The 18295-nt window shown below is 52.3% G+C and overlaps 1 protein-coding gene across 2 annotated transcripts in view; it reads right to left on the reverse strand.

The window, feature by feature from the left end:
• Window positions 1-5290: 5290 nt before the first annotated feature.
• The window catches only part of IKBKB (inhibitor of nuclear factor kappa B kinase subunit beta), a 47265-nt gene continuing 34260 nt past the window's right edge, over window positions 5291-18295 (reverse strand). Inside the window, exons 10-22 of one of the 2 annotated variants that reach the window (XM_082608721.1) lie at window positions 17859-17988; window positions 17361-17555; window positions 16622-16736; window positions 15869-15992; window positions 15248-15375; window positions 15007-15068; window positions 13898-14007; window positions 12650-12699; window positions 12463-12562; window positions 12124-12271; window positions 10169-10296; window positions 7624-7714; window positions 5291-6584 (exon numbers count right to left, since the gene is read on the reverse strand). In XM_082608721.1, coding sequence (XP_082464847.1) covers window positions 6408-6584; window positions 7624-7714; window positions 10169-10296; window positions 12124-12271; window positions 12463-12562; window positions 12650-12699; window positions 13898-14007; window positions 15007-15068; window positions 15248-15375; window positions 15869-15992; window positions 16622-16736; window positions 17361-17555; window positions 17859-17988 — 1558 coding nt within the window. In that variant the 3' untranslated portion in view covers window positions 5291-6407. Of the gene's footprint in view, window positions 6585-7623; window positions 7715-10168; window positions 10297-12123; window positions 12272-12462; window positions 12563-12649; window positions 12700-13897; window positions 14008-15006; window positions 15069-15223; window positions 15376-15868; window positions 15993-16621; window positions 16737-17360; window positions 17556-17858; window positions 17989-18295 lie in introns of both variants that reach the window. The other variant, XM_082608720.1, reaches the window with a different exon arrangement.

Consider the following 18295-nt stretch of genomic DNA (forward strand, 5'->3'; position numbering starts at 1 on the left):
TTGAGTTCTTCTATATCCTTTATATATTGCTGATTTTATATAGTAGTTCTATGAATTGTTAACATCCCCAACTAACTTGTGGACTTGTCTTTTCCACCTTGCAGCTCTATCAGTTTTTGCTTTATATATTTTGCATCTCTGTTGTTTGGTGCATATAGATTTAGAGTTGCTATGTCTTTCCATGGACTGCTGCAATTTATTACTATGATGTTCTTCCCTGTCACTGGTAATTTTCTTAGCTCTGAAGTATAATTTACCTGACATTAATATAGTCACTCCTGCATTTTTTGATTAATGTTTGCATGGTATATCTCTTCCATCCTTAGACTCTCAACCTGCTTTGATCATTATATTTGAAATGAGATTCTTGTAGACAGCATATATTGGGGTCTTTTTCAGATCCGCTCTGCCAGTATCTTTTAATTGCTGCATTTCAGTCTATTTACATTTAATATAATTATTGATGTGTTAAGGCTCAAGTCTCCCATTTCATTTTAGGTTGCTTTCTGGTTTTCCTCTGTGCTTCTAGCTTCTCTTTGTCTTTTTCCTCCTTTTCTGTAAGTTTCTTGAACATCTTTTAGGCTTCCATTTCAATTTATTTATGGTGTTTTTGAGTGTACCTCTTGGTATACCTTTTTCAGGTTGCTCTAGGTGTTCTATTATATATGCATATCTTATCACAGTTTGATACCTGAGCCTAAAGTGTCAATTTATGAATTCCCTCTGAATTCAAGTGAAGTATAGGAACCTTGCTTCTCTTTGTATCTTTTACTCTATCCCATTTATAGTAAAATTGTCTTAAATACTTCCTGTACATATACTGAGAACCATATCAAACTATGTTATAATTTCTGCTTCAACCACCAACATAACTTAGAAAACTCCAGAAAAGAAAGTCTATTATATTTATCCATATTTTTAGTCTTTCTTTTATTCTTCCTAACTTACTGAAGTTCCAAGAATGCTTCTTTTATCCTTTTCACTCTGTTTAGAGAGCTTCCTTTAGCCATTCTTTTAGGGTGTGTCTACTGGCTACAAATTCCCTTCATTTTCTTTGATTTGAGAATGTCGTGACTTCCCCCTTCATTCAGAAGGCATTCCTGAATATGCCTCTAGTATATTTTAGCTGGACACAGGATTTGGGGTTGACAGTTCTTTTCTACCAGAACCTGAAAAATATACCACTTCTTCTGACTTCCATGGTTTCTGATGAAAAATCTGCTATCATTCAAATAGTTTCCCGTCCTCCATAACTAAGGTGTATTTCTTGTAGTTTTACACATTTTTTCCCTTTATCTTTAGTTTCTAGGGGTTTGACTGTATGTGTCTTCATATACATTTCTTTCTTTGTGAGAGTTTATCCTGTTTGGGGTTTGCTCAGCTTCTTGAATATACAGGTTTATATTTTTTGCCAAATTTGAAGGATTTACAGGTATTCGTTCTTTGAATACTTTTCAGCTACACCTCTTTTCTGCTCTCCTTTTTGGGACTTAGATGACATAAATATTAGCTCTTTTGTTATAGCCCCACAGGCCTTTAAGTCTCTGTTGTTGCTTTTTCCCAATGTTTTCTCTCTGTTGTTCTGATTGAGAAATTTCTATCGTTCTATTTTCAAGTTCACTGATTTGTTTCCCTCCATTCTGCTGCTGAGCCTATCCATTGATATTCTTACTTCATTTATTTTACTTCATGTATTTTTCAGTCCTAAAATTTCCACTTGGCTCTTCTTTACATCTTCTGTTTCTTTGCTGAGACTATTTTTGTTTGTTTCAAGCTAGCTCATAATTATTGTTTGAAGCATGTTTAAATGATGGCTGCTTTGAAATCCTTTTCAGATAATTCTAAATCTCTGCCATTTGGGTGTCTGTGTCTGTTGGGTTACCTTTTCTCAGTTGAGGTTTCCTAACTCTTGGTATGATGAGTGATTTTGGAATAAGACCTGGACATCTGAGTCTCAGGTTATGAGACTCTGGCTTTCATTTAATTCCTGTCTTAGCAGGCCTCCTCCGATATCCATGGGGGAAGCAGGGTGCTATCTCATCACCAGCAAGTGGGAGTGGAAGCCCAGGCTTCCCGAGTGGAAAGGGCTCTTCCTCACAGTTGGGGGGCAATAGGAGTCCCGGCTCCCCAGTAGGCCTGCTGTCACCTGGGGGCAGGAACGCCTCGTTCCTGCTGGGCATCCCCACGTGGTCTCCCCTGATACCAGCAGGAGAGGCCTTGTTACTGTCCGGCATCAATGAAAGTCCCAGTTCCCCGCCCCATCACTCCAGTGGGGCACTTAATTGTGGCCTGATGTGTGTGGAAGTTTAAGTTTCCCCCTTGGTCTTTGCAAGCAGGGGTGGGGCAGTATGTTTTGTGATGTTTGGCTGCCATAGAGTGGTTATCGTTTCCACTTCTGTCTTGCGAGGCTGCCCCGTCCTGACCCTTCACCTGATGTAGTGAGGTGGGTGCACACCCCCAAAGGCTTGCCCATGTCCTAGTTCCCAGAGCCTGTGAACATTCCCTTATACGGCAAAATACGTGATTCAGTTAAGGACTCTGAGAGGAGAAGCTCACCCTAGGTTATCTGGATTGGCTCTAAATCTAGTGACAAGTGTCCTTATAAGAGATGCACAGGGGAGATTTGATGGATGGAAGAGAAGGCAATATGATCACATTGGCAGAAACTGAACAGATGTAGCCACAAGCCAAGGACCACCTGGAGCCGCCAGAAGCTGGAAAAGGAAAGGAACGTATCTCTCCTACAACTTCTGGAGGGAGCACAGCCCTGCCAGCATCCTGATTTCAGAGTTCTGGCCTCCAGAACTGTGAGAGAACACGTATCTGTTGTTTTAAGCCACCCAGTTTGTGGCAACTTGTTATAGTTTGGTACTGGAAAGTGAGGTGCTACTGTTAAAAAACTCTAAAACTGTGGAAATGGCTTTCAAATTATATAATGATTAGATGCTAGAAGAATTCTGAGATGCATGAGAGGAAAAGCCTAGGTTGCCTTAAACAGACTATTGGTATAAATGAGTGTTAAAGAAATTGATGATGAGGGCTCAGAAAGTGAGAAGCATGGTAGAAAAAGTTTCTAATGTCTCAGAGGATACATACATCATCATAAACAGAATGTCGGTAGATGTGAATGCTACTTGGCTCTGCCATTGTGTTCTACCATTATGTGGACAGCGGAACTTGTAAGCAATGAACTTGGGTATTTTATTGCAGAGATTTCCAAGCAAAGTGTTAAAGGTGCAGTGTGATTTCTCCTTGCTGCTTACAGTAAAATGCAAGACAAAAGAAATAAATTGAAGAAAGAACTGTTAAGAAGAAAAGCAGCAGCATTTGATGATTTAGGAGATTCTCCATCTATCCATATTGCAAAGGATACTAAAATTAAAAAACTCACTGTTGGAGAGAAGTCCAAGGGCGCAGCTGGACAACCTTTTGCTGAAGAGATTGTTTGTGTGACTCACAGACCCACTCACTCATCTCAGCAGAAGCCAGGAATAGAAGTGGAGTTATCCAAGAAAGACCTGTGGATCTTTTGTTAACGGTGTGGACTCCCATGACATACACAGGAGACCCACAAGATTATTAAGAATGTTATATCAGCAGAAACAAGCTTGGTTTGAAAAGGACAGAGAGAGGATGGCATAAGTCTACTGGACTTCTAAAACTCCAGAGCCAGGAAATGGTTGACAGAGTGACTTGGTTGTAAACATGTGCTAGCTGTCAAGACAAAGGAGGAATGACTCTGAGGGCAGAGCCATGGGTGCAAAGGAAGAGACTGGAAGAGCAGTTACAGAGGCAGTGGGTGCAGAGGCCTATGAAGCTGCCTTGGGTTCAGTGGACAGAGCCTCAAGTGACAGAAAATTATTCTCAGGACTTGAAACCTAACGGAATTTACCCTGGTAGATTTCAAACTTGCTTCGGGCTAGTGACTCCTTTATTCCTTCCAATTTCTCCCCTTTGGAATGGGAATGTCTATCCCATGCCTATCTCGCCATTGTATTTTGGAAGCAGACAAATCGTTTTCTTGTTTCACAGGCCCACAGATGGAGGGATTTTGTCACAGGATGGATCACACCCAGAGCCTGCCAAACCTGATGTTGATGATGAGATTCAAGACTTCTGAGCTGATGATATTTAGATTTTGGTCTTCGTGTTGATTCTGTAGTGGGTTGAGACTTTTCGGGATGGGGTGAATGTATTTTGCATGTGACGAATGTGAACTTTGGGGGGCTAGATGGTGGACTGTAGTGGGTTCCATGGTGGCCCCCCAGGAAGAAATGTCCACATCCTAATCCCCAGAATCTATAAATATCGTCTTATATTGTAAAACATGAGACCAAATTAAGGGTCTTGATCAAATTATGTGCCTCTTAGGCACTTATCTTGGATTATCCAGATCAGCCCTAAATTCAATCACGAGGGTTTTTTATGAAAGGTACACAGGGGAGATTTGACAGATAGAAAAAGAGGTGGCAATGTGACCACAGGGGCAGAGCTGCAGCCACCAAGTCAAGGATCTCCTGCACCCACCAGAAGCTGGAAGGAGCAAGGAACAGAATCTCCCCTAGGGACCTTGGAGGACTTGATCTCAGACTTCGGCCTCCAGACCTGTGAGAATAAATGTCTGTTTTAAGCCATATAGTTTGTGGTGATTTGTTACAGCAGACCTAGGAATCTAACAGAGTTGGAGAGCAGCTTCTTTGTTTGTGCCATTGGTCGGCATCTCCAGCCTTCCGTCAGGGACACAGGAGGCAAGAGGAAAACCCAGGGAACTCACCACCACATCACCGCTCAGGGCCAAGGTCCCTAGCTGGTCTGCCTCCTTCTCACTGCCTTTTGGGGTCTTACCTTTGTTTATAAATAACGTCCAAGGATCTCAGCTGTACTAGCAGGAGGAACAGGAAAAAAGTACATCTGTTCCACCTTTTGGAAGTGGAAGTCCTACCTCCAGAATTTTCACTTTTTCAACCAATTAGCATATTCCAGTTACATCACTCGTTTTAAAACATTAGCTTTGGTGATGTGTCCTTCCTTGTTCAAAATTCTTCAGTGGCTCCCAACTGCCTACAAAATCAGCCCCTGACTCTTAACTCCACATTCATTCCCTCCCTAATCTGACCCCGTCCCAGCCTACCTTTCTGGTAGAATGTCCCACTGTGTTCCTCACCAGTGTTTCCAAAATCACGCTTTATCAAACTCAGTTCTTTGGGACGTCAATCAATGTTACATGTACACGGGAGAAAAAAGAAAAAGGCTCTACTGTCAAATGAATTGGGTAAACAGTGGATTTAGGTAGATTTAAGCCAGTTTATTATTATAGATCTTTCAGATTCTTTAATAAACCAGTGCACAAGGTGAATCTCCAAGAGGCAGTTAAAGCATGAAGCGTTTCCCAAACTTCCCTGACACAGAACCCACTGTACCGCCTCCATGGAAGGCACTCTGTGAAACTCTTCTCGTCCCACTTTCTTCTCCAACCAAACTTGCCTGTTTATCATCTGAACTCACTTTGCTTTCCTGCTGTTATAGGAAGGAGCAGCTTTTGTGAAACGTCAAAGAGGCAGTGCTGGCGCTCTGGCACTGTTTGATCAGGCACCATTCAATTTCATAAAACTTTCCATTAAAGTTGGGCTTCGAGTTCGTAAGTCCCAACCAGAGGTATTATAAAAATAGACTGTGGGATTTGAGTCATGTTACAAAATAGAGAATCTGTTTTTTAAATATAAATCCATTTAATAATACCGCTGGATGATACGAGGGATGGGAACTGCCCCGTGCACCCTGCCACACCCAGGGGCAGGGGGTGTGGGCACAGGGGTCAGCAAGCTGGTGGTTGACAGACACCTTCCTCTTCTTTCCTTCTTCTCCATGGCAGCTTGCTCCCGGGGACTCTTTGGGACCCACAGGAAGGGAGACGCTCTCCCCTCCTGGCACCAGCGACTCACTCTGGCTGGAGAGACTCCGGATGGGGAAAGCAGCACTCACCCAGCCTGGCCCAAGGTCGAAGGCAGAAGGAAAACGTTAGCAGCCGTGAAGTCAGAAGAGGAGGGAGGACCGGGCTGGGCTGAATCCACGGTTTCAAGAGAAGCCGGATCCAGATTAAACCTTAGCTATGAAGACAGGTGGATGAGGCCTCTGGAGATCAGGAGGGGTCAGGAGAGGACAGCTAGCACCAAGTGCCGTTCATACTTCGCCCTAAAAGTCAGTTAGACGTGTGGCCAGTGGTCTGTGGAGCCACCGTACTCGGAGCACTTCTCTCCGCTCAGAGGCAGTGGCTGCCGTGGCTCCATCTCCCCAGACGCCGTGCTCGGCATCCACGTCTGCTGGGCCTCTGTGGCGGAGGACGTCCAGCGTGCAGACAAGCTGCTGGCACTGCCCCGGAGGGCTGCATCCTCGGTCCACGGTGATGGTCATGGCTGCTGGGGAAGCGAGATCTCCATCTGGGTGCCGAGAACACTGGACGCGACGTGGCGGGGCCCCGGGGGCCTCAGGCCAGGCAGCCCGGCAGGGTCAGGGCCGCCCACCATCAGGAGGCCCGCTCCAGGCTTCTCCTCCTCCCCCGACTGCAACCAGCTCCAGTCTAGAGACTGAAAGTCAACGGGCACGTTAAAGACACCATGGCCACCTAGACATCTGCCTTGTTCGGGAGGCAACCAGCACAGTTTAGAGGGAAAATGAATTCCTCTCGTTAAGACAGCCTTGTTTCTGCAGGGTACCCCTGAGCTACAGCTACGTCTGCAAAACCGTGCCGGAGCCTTTTCTTCAGATGGGCTTGGAGCCCTGAGATTCCAGGAAGGTGATTTAAGTATTGTTACTGCAGCTCACAGCACAGACTCATGCTCACTGCGGGCAGCTGGTACCCTGGGCTAACCTCAGCTCTCGACCTCCAACCTCACCAGGTGAAATGGCCTGGTCAGACTTCCTTTTCCTCTGGCAGAAGTGCCAACGGGCAGTGAAAGGATCAAAGTATACACGGCTTGGAGGAGGAAGAACAGCAAGAAGAGACACAGAAAGCCCCAAACCAGAGAAGGACACTTGAATAAGTAAGAAGTGATGACAATGAGCAGTATCCCCTCCGATTCTTCCCCCAAATCAGAAGTTCTGGAGACGCTAGCATGTGACTGTATCGGCAGGAAAAGGCCGAAGAGCCAAGCGGATGAGTTCGCATCCTCGCGGCAACTTCAGCTTTGTCTCAACGTACCTGCATCTGGACTCGTTTTTCTTTAGGTCAGCTTCCCTGTAACTAGGACTGCTAAGCCCCGAGTCCCTGAGAGGCGGGGTGGTGATGGGCTCTTGCTTTGTTCCCGGAGCCCAGCACTGCACCCCACACACAGATGCCCGGCAGTTGTACAGAAGGTGCAGCAGGGGAGAGGCCTTCTCACAATGAGGTTACCTTCTTCGTAAGGAGCAAGGGTAGCAAGGATGAAATGACATAATGCGCACAAAGTACCTGCACACGTTCAACAGGCATCAGCATTGCTATCACGGTGAATAAGAAGCACGTACTAGAAAATCCTAAGTGTACACTGAGATCGAGGAGGCACGGCATCGCCTTTCGATCTGCTTTTTCTCGTTTGCTGTGGAAAGAAAGGGCGTGGGGCGGCGGGGGCTCCCACGGGCCATTACCCTTAAGCTCTGGTCCTGGTCCTTCATGGTGTCCTGCAGGGCGTTTTCCAGCTGGGTGCACAGGGTGTGTGCTTCAGCCACGAGGTCTTCACTAAAAAAAACGATTGAATTATTAGAACGTGGTCAATGTCAACTTTTCAAAAGTGTTTACAAATACGCTAAAGAGCTTCTGGAAAGGTTTTAAAAATTAAATAATTATTCTGAGGCTGAGTGTCTTAAAACACTGTGTTATTGCCTAAGTGATTTCATCTGTCTAGTTAAGTGCTGTTACAGAAGCTCGAATCCAGCTACGAGCATCACTGTTCACCACGTGAAAAAGCAGCGACCCGGCTTAATAACAAAGCTCTTTCTGACTTAACTAGATTCTCTCCTAACTGCCGTAATCTGAAGATCTCTCCCAAACCACCTGTTTTCCACTTTTTGAAACGGACAAAAATATACACACCATGCAATTTCCCCCAGATGTCCCCAGCTCGTTGACATCTGGGGGAAGCAAGTTCTGGGAACTGATTTGTTTACCGCGCTCTCTCCCCTTCCCTCTGATGAGAAATGCACGTGTCCCCCTGAGAACCGGCCGCAGTGAGAAAGAGGAGAGCAGGGCGAGGCATCTGTCCTTTCTAACCTTGGCTTGAGGACGTGGAGACACAGACAGCGGCCTGTGCCCCCGGGATGACTTCTCCAGAGCTTTGAGGATCTCATGGAAAGAGAGTGACAAATCCAGGAGGAAGGGCCCTCGATGCCCTCCCCTCACCGTGAAGGGGGCACTGATGGACGGAACAAAGCACGGCGCTGCCCAGACTCATCCATGGACTACTAACCAGGCTCCAGGCTCCGGGCCGGCCCCAGAGGCCCCGTGAGAGGCGCGGGACCTGGTTACCATCCTCAAGGAGCTAACAGTAAGTTGGGAGAGAATTAAGAATCCAAAACAGGGACTTCCCTGGCAGTCCAGTGGTTAGGACTCTGCGCTTTCACTGCTGAGGACCCGGGTTCAGTCCCTGGTCAGGGAACTAAGATCCCGCCAGCCAAGCGGCAAAAAAAATAAAAAATTAAAAATAATTAAAAATAAAAAATCCAAAACTGTAGAGGCTACAAAGCCCCCAAGTACAGGAACAGGATTTTTTAAAACAGCTGTATTGAGATAAATTTACAAACCATAAAGTTCACCCATTTAAGGTGCACAGTTCCATAGTTCGAGTACATTTTTGGAGTTGTGCAACCATCCTGGTAATCCAGTTTTGGAATGCTTTCATCACCCAAAAAGAAACCTTGTACCTGTCGCCGGTCACTCCCCATTCCTGCCCTGCCCCCTGCCCTCGGCAATCATTAATGTATTTTCCATTCTATAGATCTGCCCACAGGAACCGATTTTAACTGTCTCCACTGCCTGGGGCCCAGCAAAGGGAAGGTGCTGAATAAATGTGAGACTGAACCAGAAACAAAAAAACCCCCAAAGGTGGTCCAGGAGGAGAAGGATCCCTGTGCTCGTGTGCCAGGGCCGTGGAGGAGGTGGGCGAAGAGGGAGGGTGGCTGCGGGGAAAGGTGTCAGCGGAGCCGAGGTTCTGGAACTTCAGGGCGCAGGAGGGTCAGCCAGGGCTGGTTCAACAGGACTGCTCCGCCCCACCCCGAGCTCCTGACCCCAAATCTGCATTTCTGGCAAGTACCCAGAACCCTCCGATGCTGCTGGTCTGGACCAGGCTTTAAGACCCCTGACGGCAGAGCCAGGAATCTGCCCGGGAGCAGTGGGTCAGAATGCGGAGGTGGCTTGAAGGCCTGAGAAGGCTCAGGCTTGGACCCCGAGGCAGGAGGAAGCCATGGCTGGTCCCTAAATAACTCGAGGAATAACTCGATCAAAGTGGTCTCCTGTGGGGCTTCCCTGGTGGTGCAGTGGTTGAGAGTCCGCCTGCCGATGCAGGGGACACGGGTTCGTGCCCCGGTCCGGGAAGATCCCACGTGCCGCGGAGCGGCTGGGCCCGTGAGCCATGGCCACTGAGCCTGCGCGTCCGGAGCCTGTGCTCCGCAACGGGAGAGGCCACAACAGTGAGAGGTCCGCATACCGCAAAAAAAAAAAAAAAAAAAAAAGAAAAATGGTCTCCTGTGAAGACTGATTTGACCAGTGGGGCCTGGAAGCAGCACTGGCGGGGGAAGCAGGGAGGGAGAAGTTCGCCGGAAGGGCTCTGGGGCTCTCTGCTCCCAGCTCTGCGGCAGGGGTGCAGGTGATGAGTGGGGCAGGGAGAAGCCACGGGGGGGACCAGTGACACGCGACTCAGGCGTGGAGGCCAGGGCACGCCCGCAGGGACCTGGTTCTATGAGCAGACCGCGATGGGTGGACTAGCGGACAGCAGCGACTGGCCAGCACTTTCAAGGTTCCCGTCCAGCAACAAGCAACCCGACCTCAGACGAGGAAACCTTAGTCGGCAAGTCAGGAGGAGCTCTGGGAGCAAAACGCCGCATCTGTCCCCGCAGCGCCCGGCAAACACGCACAGAACCGCCGACAGGTGACCGACACGCCCGACTCCTGCACTGGGCACGGCGAACGGGGACGCACCTCTTCTTGATGGCCTCGGGTAAGCTGTCAGGGGCTGGGCAAGGCTGAGACAGAAGCTGGCTGGGGTGACTCAGGCGGGATGTGTTCATGCTGTCCGGGCTTCCACTGACGGGACCTCGCACCTTGCTCTAGACGACAAAACCAGGAAGAGAGTCAGCAGTTTTGGAGCAAACAGATGTTTCACATTTTGCATTCACACCAGGGTATTTTCTTTCTTTCAAGTTTTTTTTTTTTTTTCCGATGTGGACCCTTTCTAAAGTTTATATTGAATTTGTTGCAATATTGCTTCTGTTTTTTATGTTTTGGTTTTTTGGCTGAGAGGCATGTGGGATTTTAGCTCCCTGACCAGGGATCAAACTTGCACCCCCTGCATTGGAAGGTGAAGTCTTTAACCACTGGACTGCCAGGGAAGTCCCAGGCACCACACCAGGGTATTTTCTCATGAGACAACTGGCCACGAGACACAGGCCCTTCCTGGAGAAATAGGTCAACATCGCTATTTGATGGTTTGCATTTCAGTTTAGAAACTGTTTCTGTATCTATAGGTGTGCTTTTTGGTAAAAGTTTCTAGGAGCTTCCCTGGTGGCGCAGTGGTTAAGAATCCGCTTGCCAATCCAGGGGACACGGGTTCGAGTCCTGGTCCGGGAAGGTCCCACATGCCGCGGAGCAACTAAGCCCGTGCGCCACAACTACTGAGCCCGCACTCTAGAGCCCGCGAGCCACAACTACTGAGCCCACATGCCACAACTACTGAAGCCCGTGTGCCTAGAGCCTGTGCACCGCAACAAAGAGTAGCCCCTGCTCGCAGCAACTAGAGAAAGCCCGCACGCAGCAACAAAGACCCAACACAGCCAAAAATCAATCAATCAATCAATCTACTAAAAAAACCCAGATTCTAACTACAGAGAGATCTGAGGGCTCTATTAGTTGGGTCGCTTAACAAACTCTTACAAGGAAATTAGAAGGAAGGTGTGTTTACTCTTTCCAAGTAGAAGACAGACACACAAAGGTCCTAAGTGACCTTCTGTGACTCGCACCATCGCAGGACAGGAGACCAAGGTGCTCTGACACCCCAGGCCGCGGTGGCCGCTCCACCTCATGCAGCCGTGCTGCCCTGATCCGCGACCAAGTCGCTCTGCAGTCACCTCCTCAGCTGCCCTTCAGCCCGCAGGGCGGCGGGCGCGGTCTGTCCCACCAGCTCGCTTCCAAGACACGGCTTCTACCTGGCTCTTCTCCCTCCTCTGTCCTGGGCTCTTCTGTGCTGAGGGCTCTCTCTGAGCAACTCAGTGGGATCACAGCTACGCTGAGACGGCGGGCACACAAAGTGTGGGCTGAGTGCTGCGCAGCACGGCACAGCTCAGGACCCACCAGGCCACACGGGCACGCGCTGCTGGGGCTGCATGCAGACCTCCAGGAACCTGGGCGTGTGGCCTCGTCTGGAGAAAGGATCTTTGCAGGTGTAGCTAAGGAGCCTGTGATGAGATCACCCTGGACTACGTGGGTGGGACCTGAATCCAGCGACAAGTGTTTTTACAAGAGATACTCAGAAAAGAGACGCAGAGAAGAGGGTCACGTGGAGACAGAGGCAGACACTGCAGGGACGATGCCACAAGCCAAGGAGTACCGGGAGCCGCGGAAATCGAAGAAGAGGCGACAACGGAGGAGGGATTCTCCCCTCCAGCCTCCAGAGGGAGCCTGGCCCCGCCGACACCTGGATGGCGGCCTTCTGGCCTCCAGGACCGTGAGAGTAACTGTGCTGATTGATCACAGCCGCCACCCGCACAAGTAACACGAGGACACAGGCGCCCACCCCGCCCCTCCCCACTCACACCAAGTCACGGAGCAGAGAAGTGGAAAGCAAGCGGCAGCAGCGGAGCGCTGGTGGTGGCCCCGCGGCCCCCACGCCGGGTGCTGGGCTGGGGACGGCAGCACAGGGCCGCGCCGAGGTCACTCACGCAGGCGATCTTCAGCAGGTTCCAGAGCTCCTTCTGTCGCTTTTCCTGCAGCCGAACCACAGTCTTCTCGTCCTCGCTCATTAGGCTCACCACCTCCTCCACCTTGGGCAGCAGCTCCAGAGCCTTCTGCTTGCAGACCACAGTCTTACTGTGAAGAACAAACGTGACAAGCTCCAGCGGCACGTGGGTCAGAGGACGCGGGACGCAGCCCCGGCCGTTAAGGCTCCGCTCGGCGCCGCAGGTGCAGGTCCCGCGGGGCTCAGGCGAGTGGGCGAGGCCTCACACACAGCCCACCGCCCCTCCCCACTCCACCCCGCCGGAGGGAAGGCGGCCTGATACCTGAGCTGCGTATAGATCACTCGCACTTTCTTCTCAAAGCCTTGGATCGCCTGCAGGAGCAGCCGTACCATTTCCTGACTGTCGCCATCAGTTCGCTGGTCTGCAAAGAGGGACGGGGTCGCACGGTCCGCGGGGGGCGCTGGCCTGGTGCCCGGGTAGTGAGGGACCCGGGAGGTGGCCCACTCACCTCGGGGCTTCTCCCTCAGCCTCCGGTAAAGCTCCCGCGCCTGCTCTTCTCTGAAACACACAAGACAGCAGCTTCGTCAGCATCGAGCAGAGGTCAACAAGCTCACCTGAAGCGCCGGGGCCAACTCCTGCCGTCCGGACTACTGATTTCTAGAAGCCAGACGGGCAGCACATCCCGACTGGAGCAAACGATCGTTCCTGGTGATGTTACAGGTGAAATCCAGGACAAGGGAAGGCCCGCCTCATTATCAAAACTCAAACACCTCCAAGGTCTAGTAAGAATCTTCAGGACAGCAGTCTCCTCTGAATTCCCTGCCCGCCCGGCTCCTGCCATCGGGACTCTGGGTGCGGTCTGTTGCTGGACCTGAGCCCGTAGAATGCGGCCCCCGAAAACCCAAGCCCAGGAGCAGACACAGACACCCTCCCCGTGCCCCTAACACAGTGAGACGGGCTGACATTTTCAGGGGTGACTTTCGTTTGAAAATCAGAGGAGAATAAAGGGTTAAATGACTTGAGAAAATAAGGATTACAAATAACTAAATTTCTGATGTTCGGCATCTGGTCCTAAGAATCCTAATAGAAGCATCAGAGGACACGGCTGAGCCCGAAGGAGGTAGCTCCTGAGGGGCCCCGAGGCTCACCTGCCCCTCCTGTCCGCTCCCAGGGCTGCAGGCGGGGCTGCTCTGCCTAGGCACCCCCCTGCACTGCCCCCCACTCCCGGAGCCAAGGCCAAGTTCCTGATCAAGACTCAAATGAAGTGTCCAGATCCCACCTTCTAAGACTTGCCAGGCTCCACCCGTTCTACTTTCTGCTCCTCGGGCCACGGCGAGTGAGGGTGGGCTGGGCGGCCCTGGCGTCTAATCTGATACTTTGGTCAAGCAAAGGCTCTTGGGACGGCAGCCTCCGTAGTTCACGAGCCACCGCTGGGGGCGTTATCTGAACTGGTCCCCATAACTGTGAGGTCAGACAGCGCTTCTCTATCCTGTGAGGCTCAGAGTGACGGAGCTGTGCCTGTGCTCATCTCTGCGTGTGCCGAGGTGACCCCACGGGGGCCGAGCTCCGGGGGGAACGGGCCCACGGGGCCCCACCGGGACCACACTCAAACCATCCCGACACACACACTCATACCCACACATACAAAGAGAGACACACGCTCACACACAGACATACACATTCCTATACAGGCTCACTCTCACACAACACACGCTCACACACACACACAGGCACGCGCGCGTACACACACACTCACAGGTCGTCCAGCGTCCCGCCCTGCTTCCGGCCCACGGGGCTGCGCTGCAGGTCCACGATGTCCGTCTGCAGCGCCATCATCCGCTCCACCAGCTGCTTCACCTCGTTCTCCTGCAGGAAGAGAGGTGCTGAGGCCAAGGACGCGGCGACAAACTCTTGAGACATGGGCTTCTCGGGGGAGCCCTCCGGCCTCACCGCAGACCCTCAGCTGACCAGCCGGAAGGGACCCGCACTTGGAGCCCTGCAGTCGGATCTGGGGTCGGCCACCTGTCCGCTGTGTGGCCCTCGGGCAGGTCCCCTGACCTTGCACTGCAGTTTCCTCCACTGTAAACTAGGCTCTCACAGGGCTGCGTTAGGGTGAGAGGAGATAGAGCAGGTCGGGGCCTGGCCCAGTCCTGGCGTGGAGAAGCGGCCGGGGCACATTCTCTTCTCCAAAGTCATCGATGACCTCAGGGATTACACCCACGAGTGCCAAGACTGGGGGTGCGTTGGGGTCCCTGTGGTTGGACAAGGTACTGCCGATGGACACCCACCTTTAAGGAGGCACATCGGTACTGATTTATAGAAACAGACGTTAAGACTCGGAGGTGAAACTCCCTGCCCCAGTTCACAGGGAAAATGGTGACAAAGTCCAGGAAAAAGCCTTGGAGTCCACAGTCCTCCATTTGTGTGAGGTCTGCCACGTCACACCCTGGCCTCATAATCAGCACTTTTCAGCGGCATCTGATTTATACTGTCCTAAGACTTGCCCCTTAGACCCGTTCTTTCCTGGGGATTTCTTGTCCCAAGGAGGTTAGGACAACCTCCGACAAGACGGAGTGTTGCTCCTTCATCCAAGGCCCCTTCTCGTGGAAAGAGGACAATCACGTCGTAATCCTGACTCCAGTCTGTGCAGCTCCCGGACCTGCCACGGCAGGCCCCCCTGCACTGTCCCCCACCCCCTGCCTCTCCCACTCTTTCCAGCAAGTCCTAGCTGAGGGCAGAGAGCTGGGAGAGGAAAATCTCATTTTCGACATACAAGCTCGACCGAGCACACAGTGAGAAAGGGGAGGACGGCGGGGAAGAGCCTCGCGCCCTCGGCCGGGCTGGGGACCCCAGGGTGCCTCCTACCCGTCCACAGAGCTCCACGGCCTGCTCCATCTCCCTCCAGGCCAGCAGCAGCTTGTCTGACGCTGAAAAAAAATGGAAGGAAAATAAATTAAAAGCAAAGTGAAAACATCCCCAAACCCAAACAGAAAACAAGCGATTCAATGGCAAGGGAACAAAAGACACCTCGGAGAGAAGAAAGCAACGGTCTCTCGACACTCATCACAGACAGTACACTCACTGATCCCAAACTCTTTCTGCTCACTGTACTTCTCCAGGTCAATCTGGATGCTGGTTTTAAAGAAATCCAGCTTGGCCTTGAGCTGCTGAGACATAGAGGCCATGGAATTCTTCATCTTGGACAGGCAGCTGTTGTTCCGGAGCAGATTCATCCTGCAGGGACCCCGAGAAACAGAACCGCGGGGTGTCTCTGGCATCCAAGTGCCAGTTCCTGGACCGATAGCAAACCCAGCTCAAACAAGACGGCAGGCCCCTGCTGTAACTGGTATAACCGCAACATGAGCAGCCACCTATAACCATAACGACAAGCTCCTGGCCCTCGGCAATGGGTGAATTAGGCCAAGTACCACACGAAGTGACCCAAATCAGCCACAACCCGGGGCAAGAGCAGCCCAGCCTGGCAGGACGGTCAGGGGAGGGCGGCCGACCCACGCCGCAGTGAGCCCTTCCGCGGCCCCAGTGCCGCCCGCTGACCACACTGGCCCGGTCGGGTCTGACGGAACCTCCCTCCGTCCCACCCTTCCAGACCAGCGTTCCCCTGCCCGCTCTCCCAGCGGCCACCCCTGGGCCCTCGCCTCTGCCACCGTCCTGCGGCTGGGCCACCGGGCAGCTCTGAGCAAGCAAAGGCGAACCACTGGGCACGTACATGGCAGCGCGCTGGCCCTGCTGCAGGCGGCCGCAGTCCTCCTTCAGGGCCTGGATGCTGTGCCAGACCTGACCCCACACCTTCCTCAGCTGGAAGAACGGGAGGCTCCTCTTGGGCTCTTGCACTGGCCAGAGACACACACGACCGTCAGGGAGCGGCGCCTGCGACGGACCGCCTCCTGCCCGCAGAGCTCGCAGGCACGTCTACACTGCTCCGTTATGTAATGCTCTGCTGCTACACAACCGTGTCGGGTGCTGGGCCTGGTTACCGTCGCAGACATTTTTGTGCCCTGGTAGAGCACAGGCACGTCAAAAGTTACAGACGCACAGAACACCCCGGAAGGTAGACCCAGGAGTCAGGCAGCAGTGGTTTCCCTGAGGAGCTGGGGAGACGGAGGCACTTACTGCCTACCGTACAATCTTTTTGATTTTTTGGTATCGCGTGCACGTATTGATTATTAAAATATGAAGACGACTTCAAGAATCAAGAAAATGGTCACGTGGTTCAAGTTCAGTAGCCTGTGGGCAGTACTGTCTGTCCTCTGTTTAAATGAGGTTGACATTAATTGAAGATGGATGTCCTTTCCTCTCTTCACCTGGGCTACCCCTCATGGGTGCAAGTGAGGAAGGCTGCCTGAGGGCTGGAGGGACTCATCTTCTCAGGGGCAACCCCTCCCTCGGTCCAGGGCTCTCCCTCCAGCCTCGTCCCACGCACTGTAAGTAATTATCTTTTAAAAGATCACGCTGCTCTTACGGATACAGCTGACACTTTCCGGCTGGGGCCGTGGGGAGATCTGGGTCTCATAGGTGACCCTGCTGTTGTCAAAGAGGAAAACGAGATCCATGTCCAGGGTGCGGCCCTCGTTCAGCTGCAAAGGGACAAGAGCAAAATGAGGCCTCGTGGACCCAGCCCCTCCTTTTCTCAAGCAACAAGGCGGGAGTCTTCGGAGGGTCCCGACAGCACCGTCCTCAGACAGCAGGTGCCGGGCGCCCACTGAGCCTTTCCTAGGGGCCGCGGCCTCTGCTTCCCTTGGCTGCTCCTTTTACACTTATTCCCAAATGCAAACCTCATCTACAACTTACTCTATTCTATTCTCTGATTGTCTATATCGTGCAACTTAGATGGTTTGCTTTACTGTCCAGTGACTCTCTCTCCTGTGTTAACTTTCCAGCTCTTTCTGTGCAGCTGTCAGCACGGTTCTGCACACACGAGGTGTGTCAAAAATAGTTTTGGTTGACTCGGAAAAATGAAGCATCACTTTGGCAGCAAAGGCAAAAGAAAGGCACTCCCAGTGGTCTGGAAGGAACGGGTGAAGCGTGGGGTAACTCAGGTCTCCTATCAGGTTCACGGGATCTCGCATTCCAACCTCAAAACAGGCAGGCGCCTGCCCTGCGTGGTAACAGACTGCCTGGCATGAAGGAGTGGGATGGGACGGGCGATCAGCCTCCAGGGGTCGGGCGGGGCTGGGGCGCCTGCAGGAGGCCAGTCTCACCTTGCCGTCGGAGGTGCACTGAGCGGCGGGCTTGTCGGGGGTCAAGGCCAGACCCGCTTCCTGCAGCAGCTCCTGGTCCTCCTCGGGGATGCCTGTGTCCTGCTGGATCCGGGCCTTCAAGCTAGGCAGACTCTCGTCCTCTGCCACGGGGTAGGTGTGAATGGTGCCCGTGACCATGTTCAAGACATGAACCAGCTGCAACACAACCCAGGACAAACCACCTGACAGACTCCCGCCTGCTGGCCCGGATCTTCTGCTACTCCCCACACCTCCCAGCCTCCCAGAGGCCCGGCCTGGGGAGGAAGGTCAGCGCTGGGCCACACACAGGCGGAGTCTTCCCACTCCTGTCCGTCCACAGCTACAACCTCACGACCCACGTCGGTCAGCAAGGGGTCCCATCATCCTCTCACGTGGAGACGCCCTCACGGGAGCCTGTGTTTGCCCACTGGTCGGGCAGCCCACAGCCCGCAGCCTCGGGCTAACTCGGCGTAGGCTCACCTTCAAGTTTAAGATGTCGTCCAGGGCCTTGAAGCAGCCATTGGGCCCGTAGACGGGGTCGGTGCCCCTCTGTCGGGGGTGCCACATCAGCATCAGCTGCAGCCACTTCTCCAGCCGCTGGGCCAGGACGCTGAGAAGAGAGGGCCGTGCATGTGTGTGTGTGTGTGTGTGTGTGGGCGTGCATGCGTGTGGGCCCAGAGCCAGCCTCAGGGCCCCGCGTGGGAACTGAAAGGCACTCACACCTCACATAAACGTGACCATCACGCGGATGGGGCCAAAGTGATCCCTGAGGATGAACTAACCTGAGGAAAGACGAGCCTTTCCAACAAAATGACTCACTCAGGCGCTCACCCCTCCCGGACCTGCGCCAACAGCCTCACATCAGGGCTGTCTTGGCAGATGGCTGTGCCAGAACCTCAGAAAGCTTTCCATGTGCT

Source organism: Mesoplodon mirus, assembly GCF_964341445.2.
Source record: "Mesoplodon mirus genome assembly, chromosome: 20".
NCBI lineage: Eukaryota > Metazoa > Chordata > Mammalia > Artiodactyla > Ziphiidae > Mesoplodon > Mesoplodon mirus.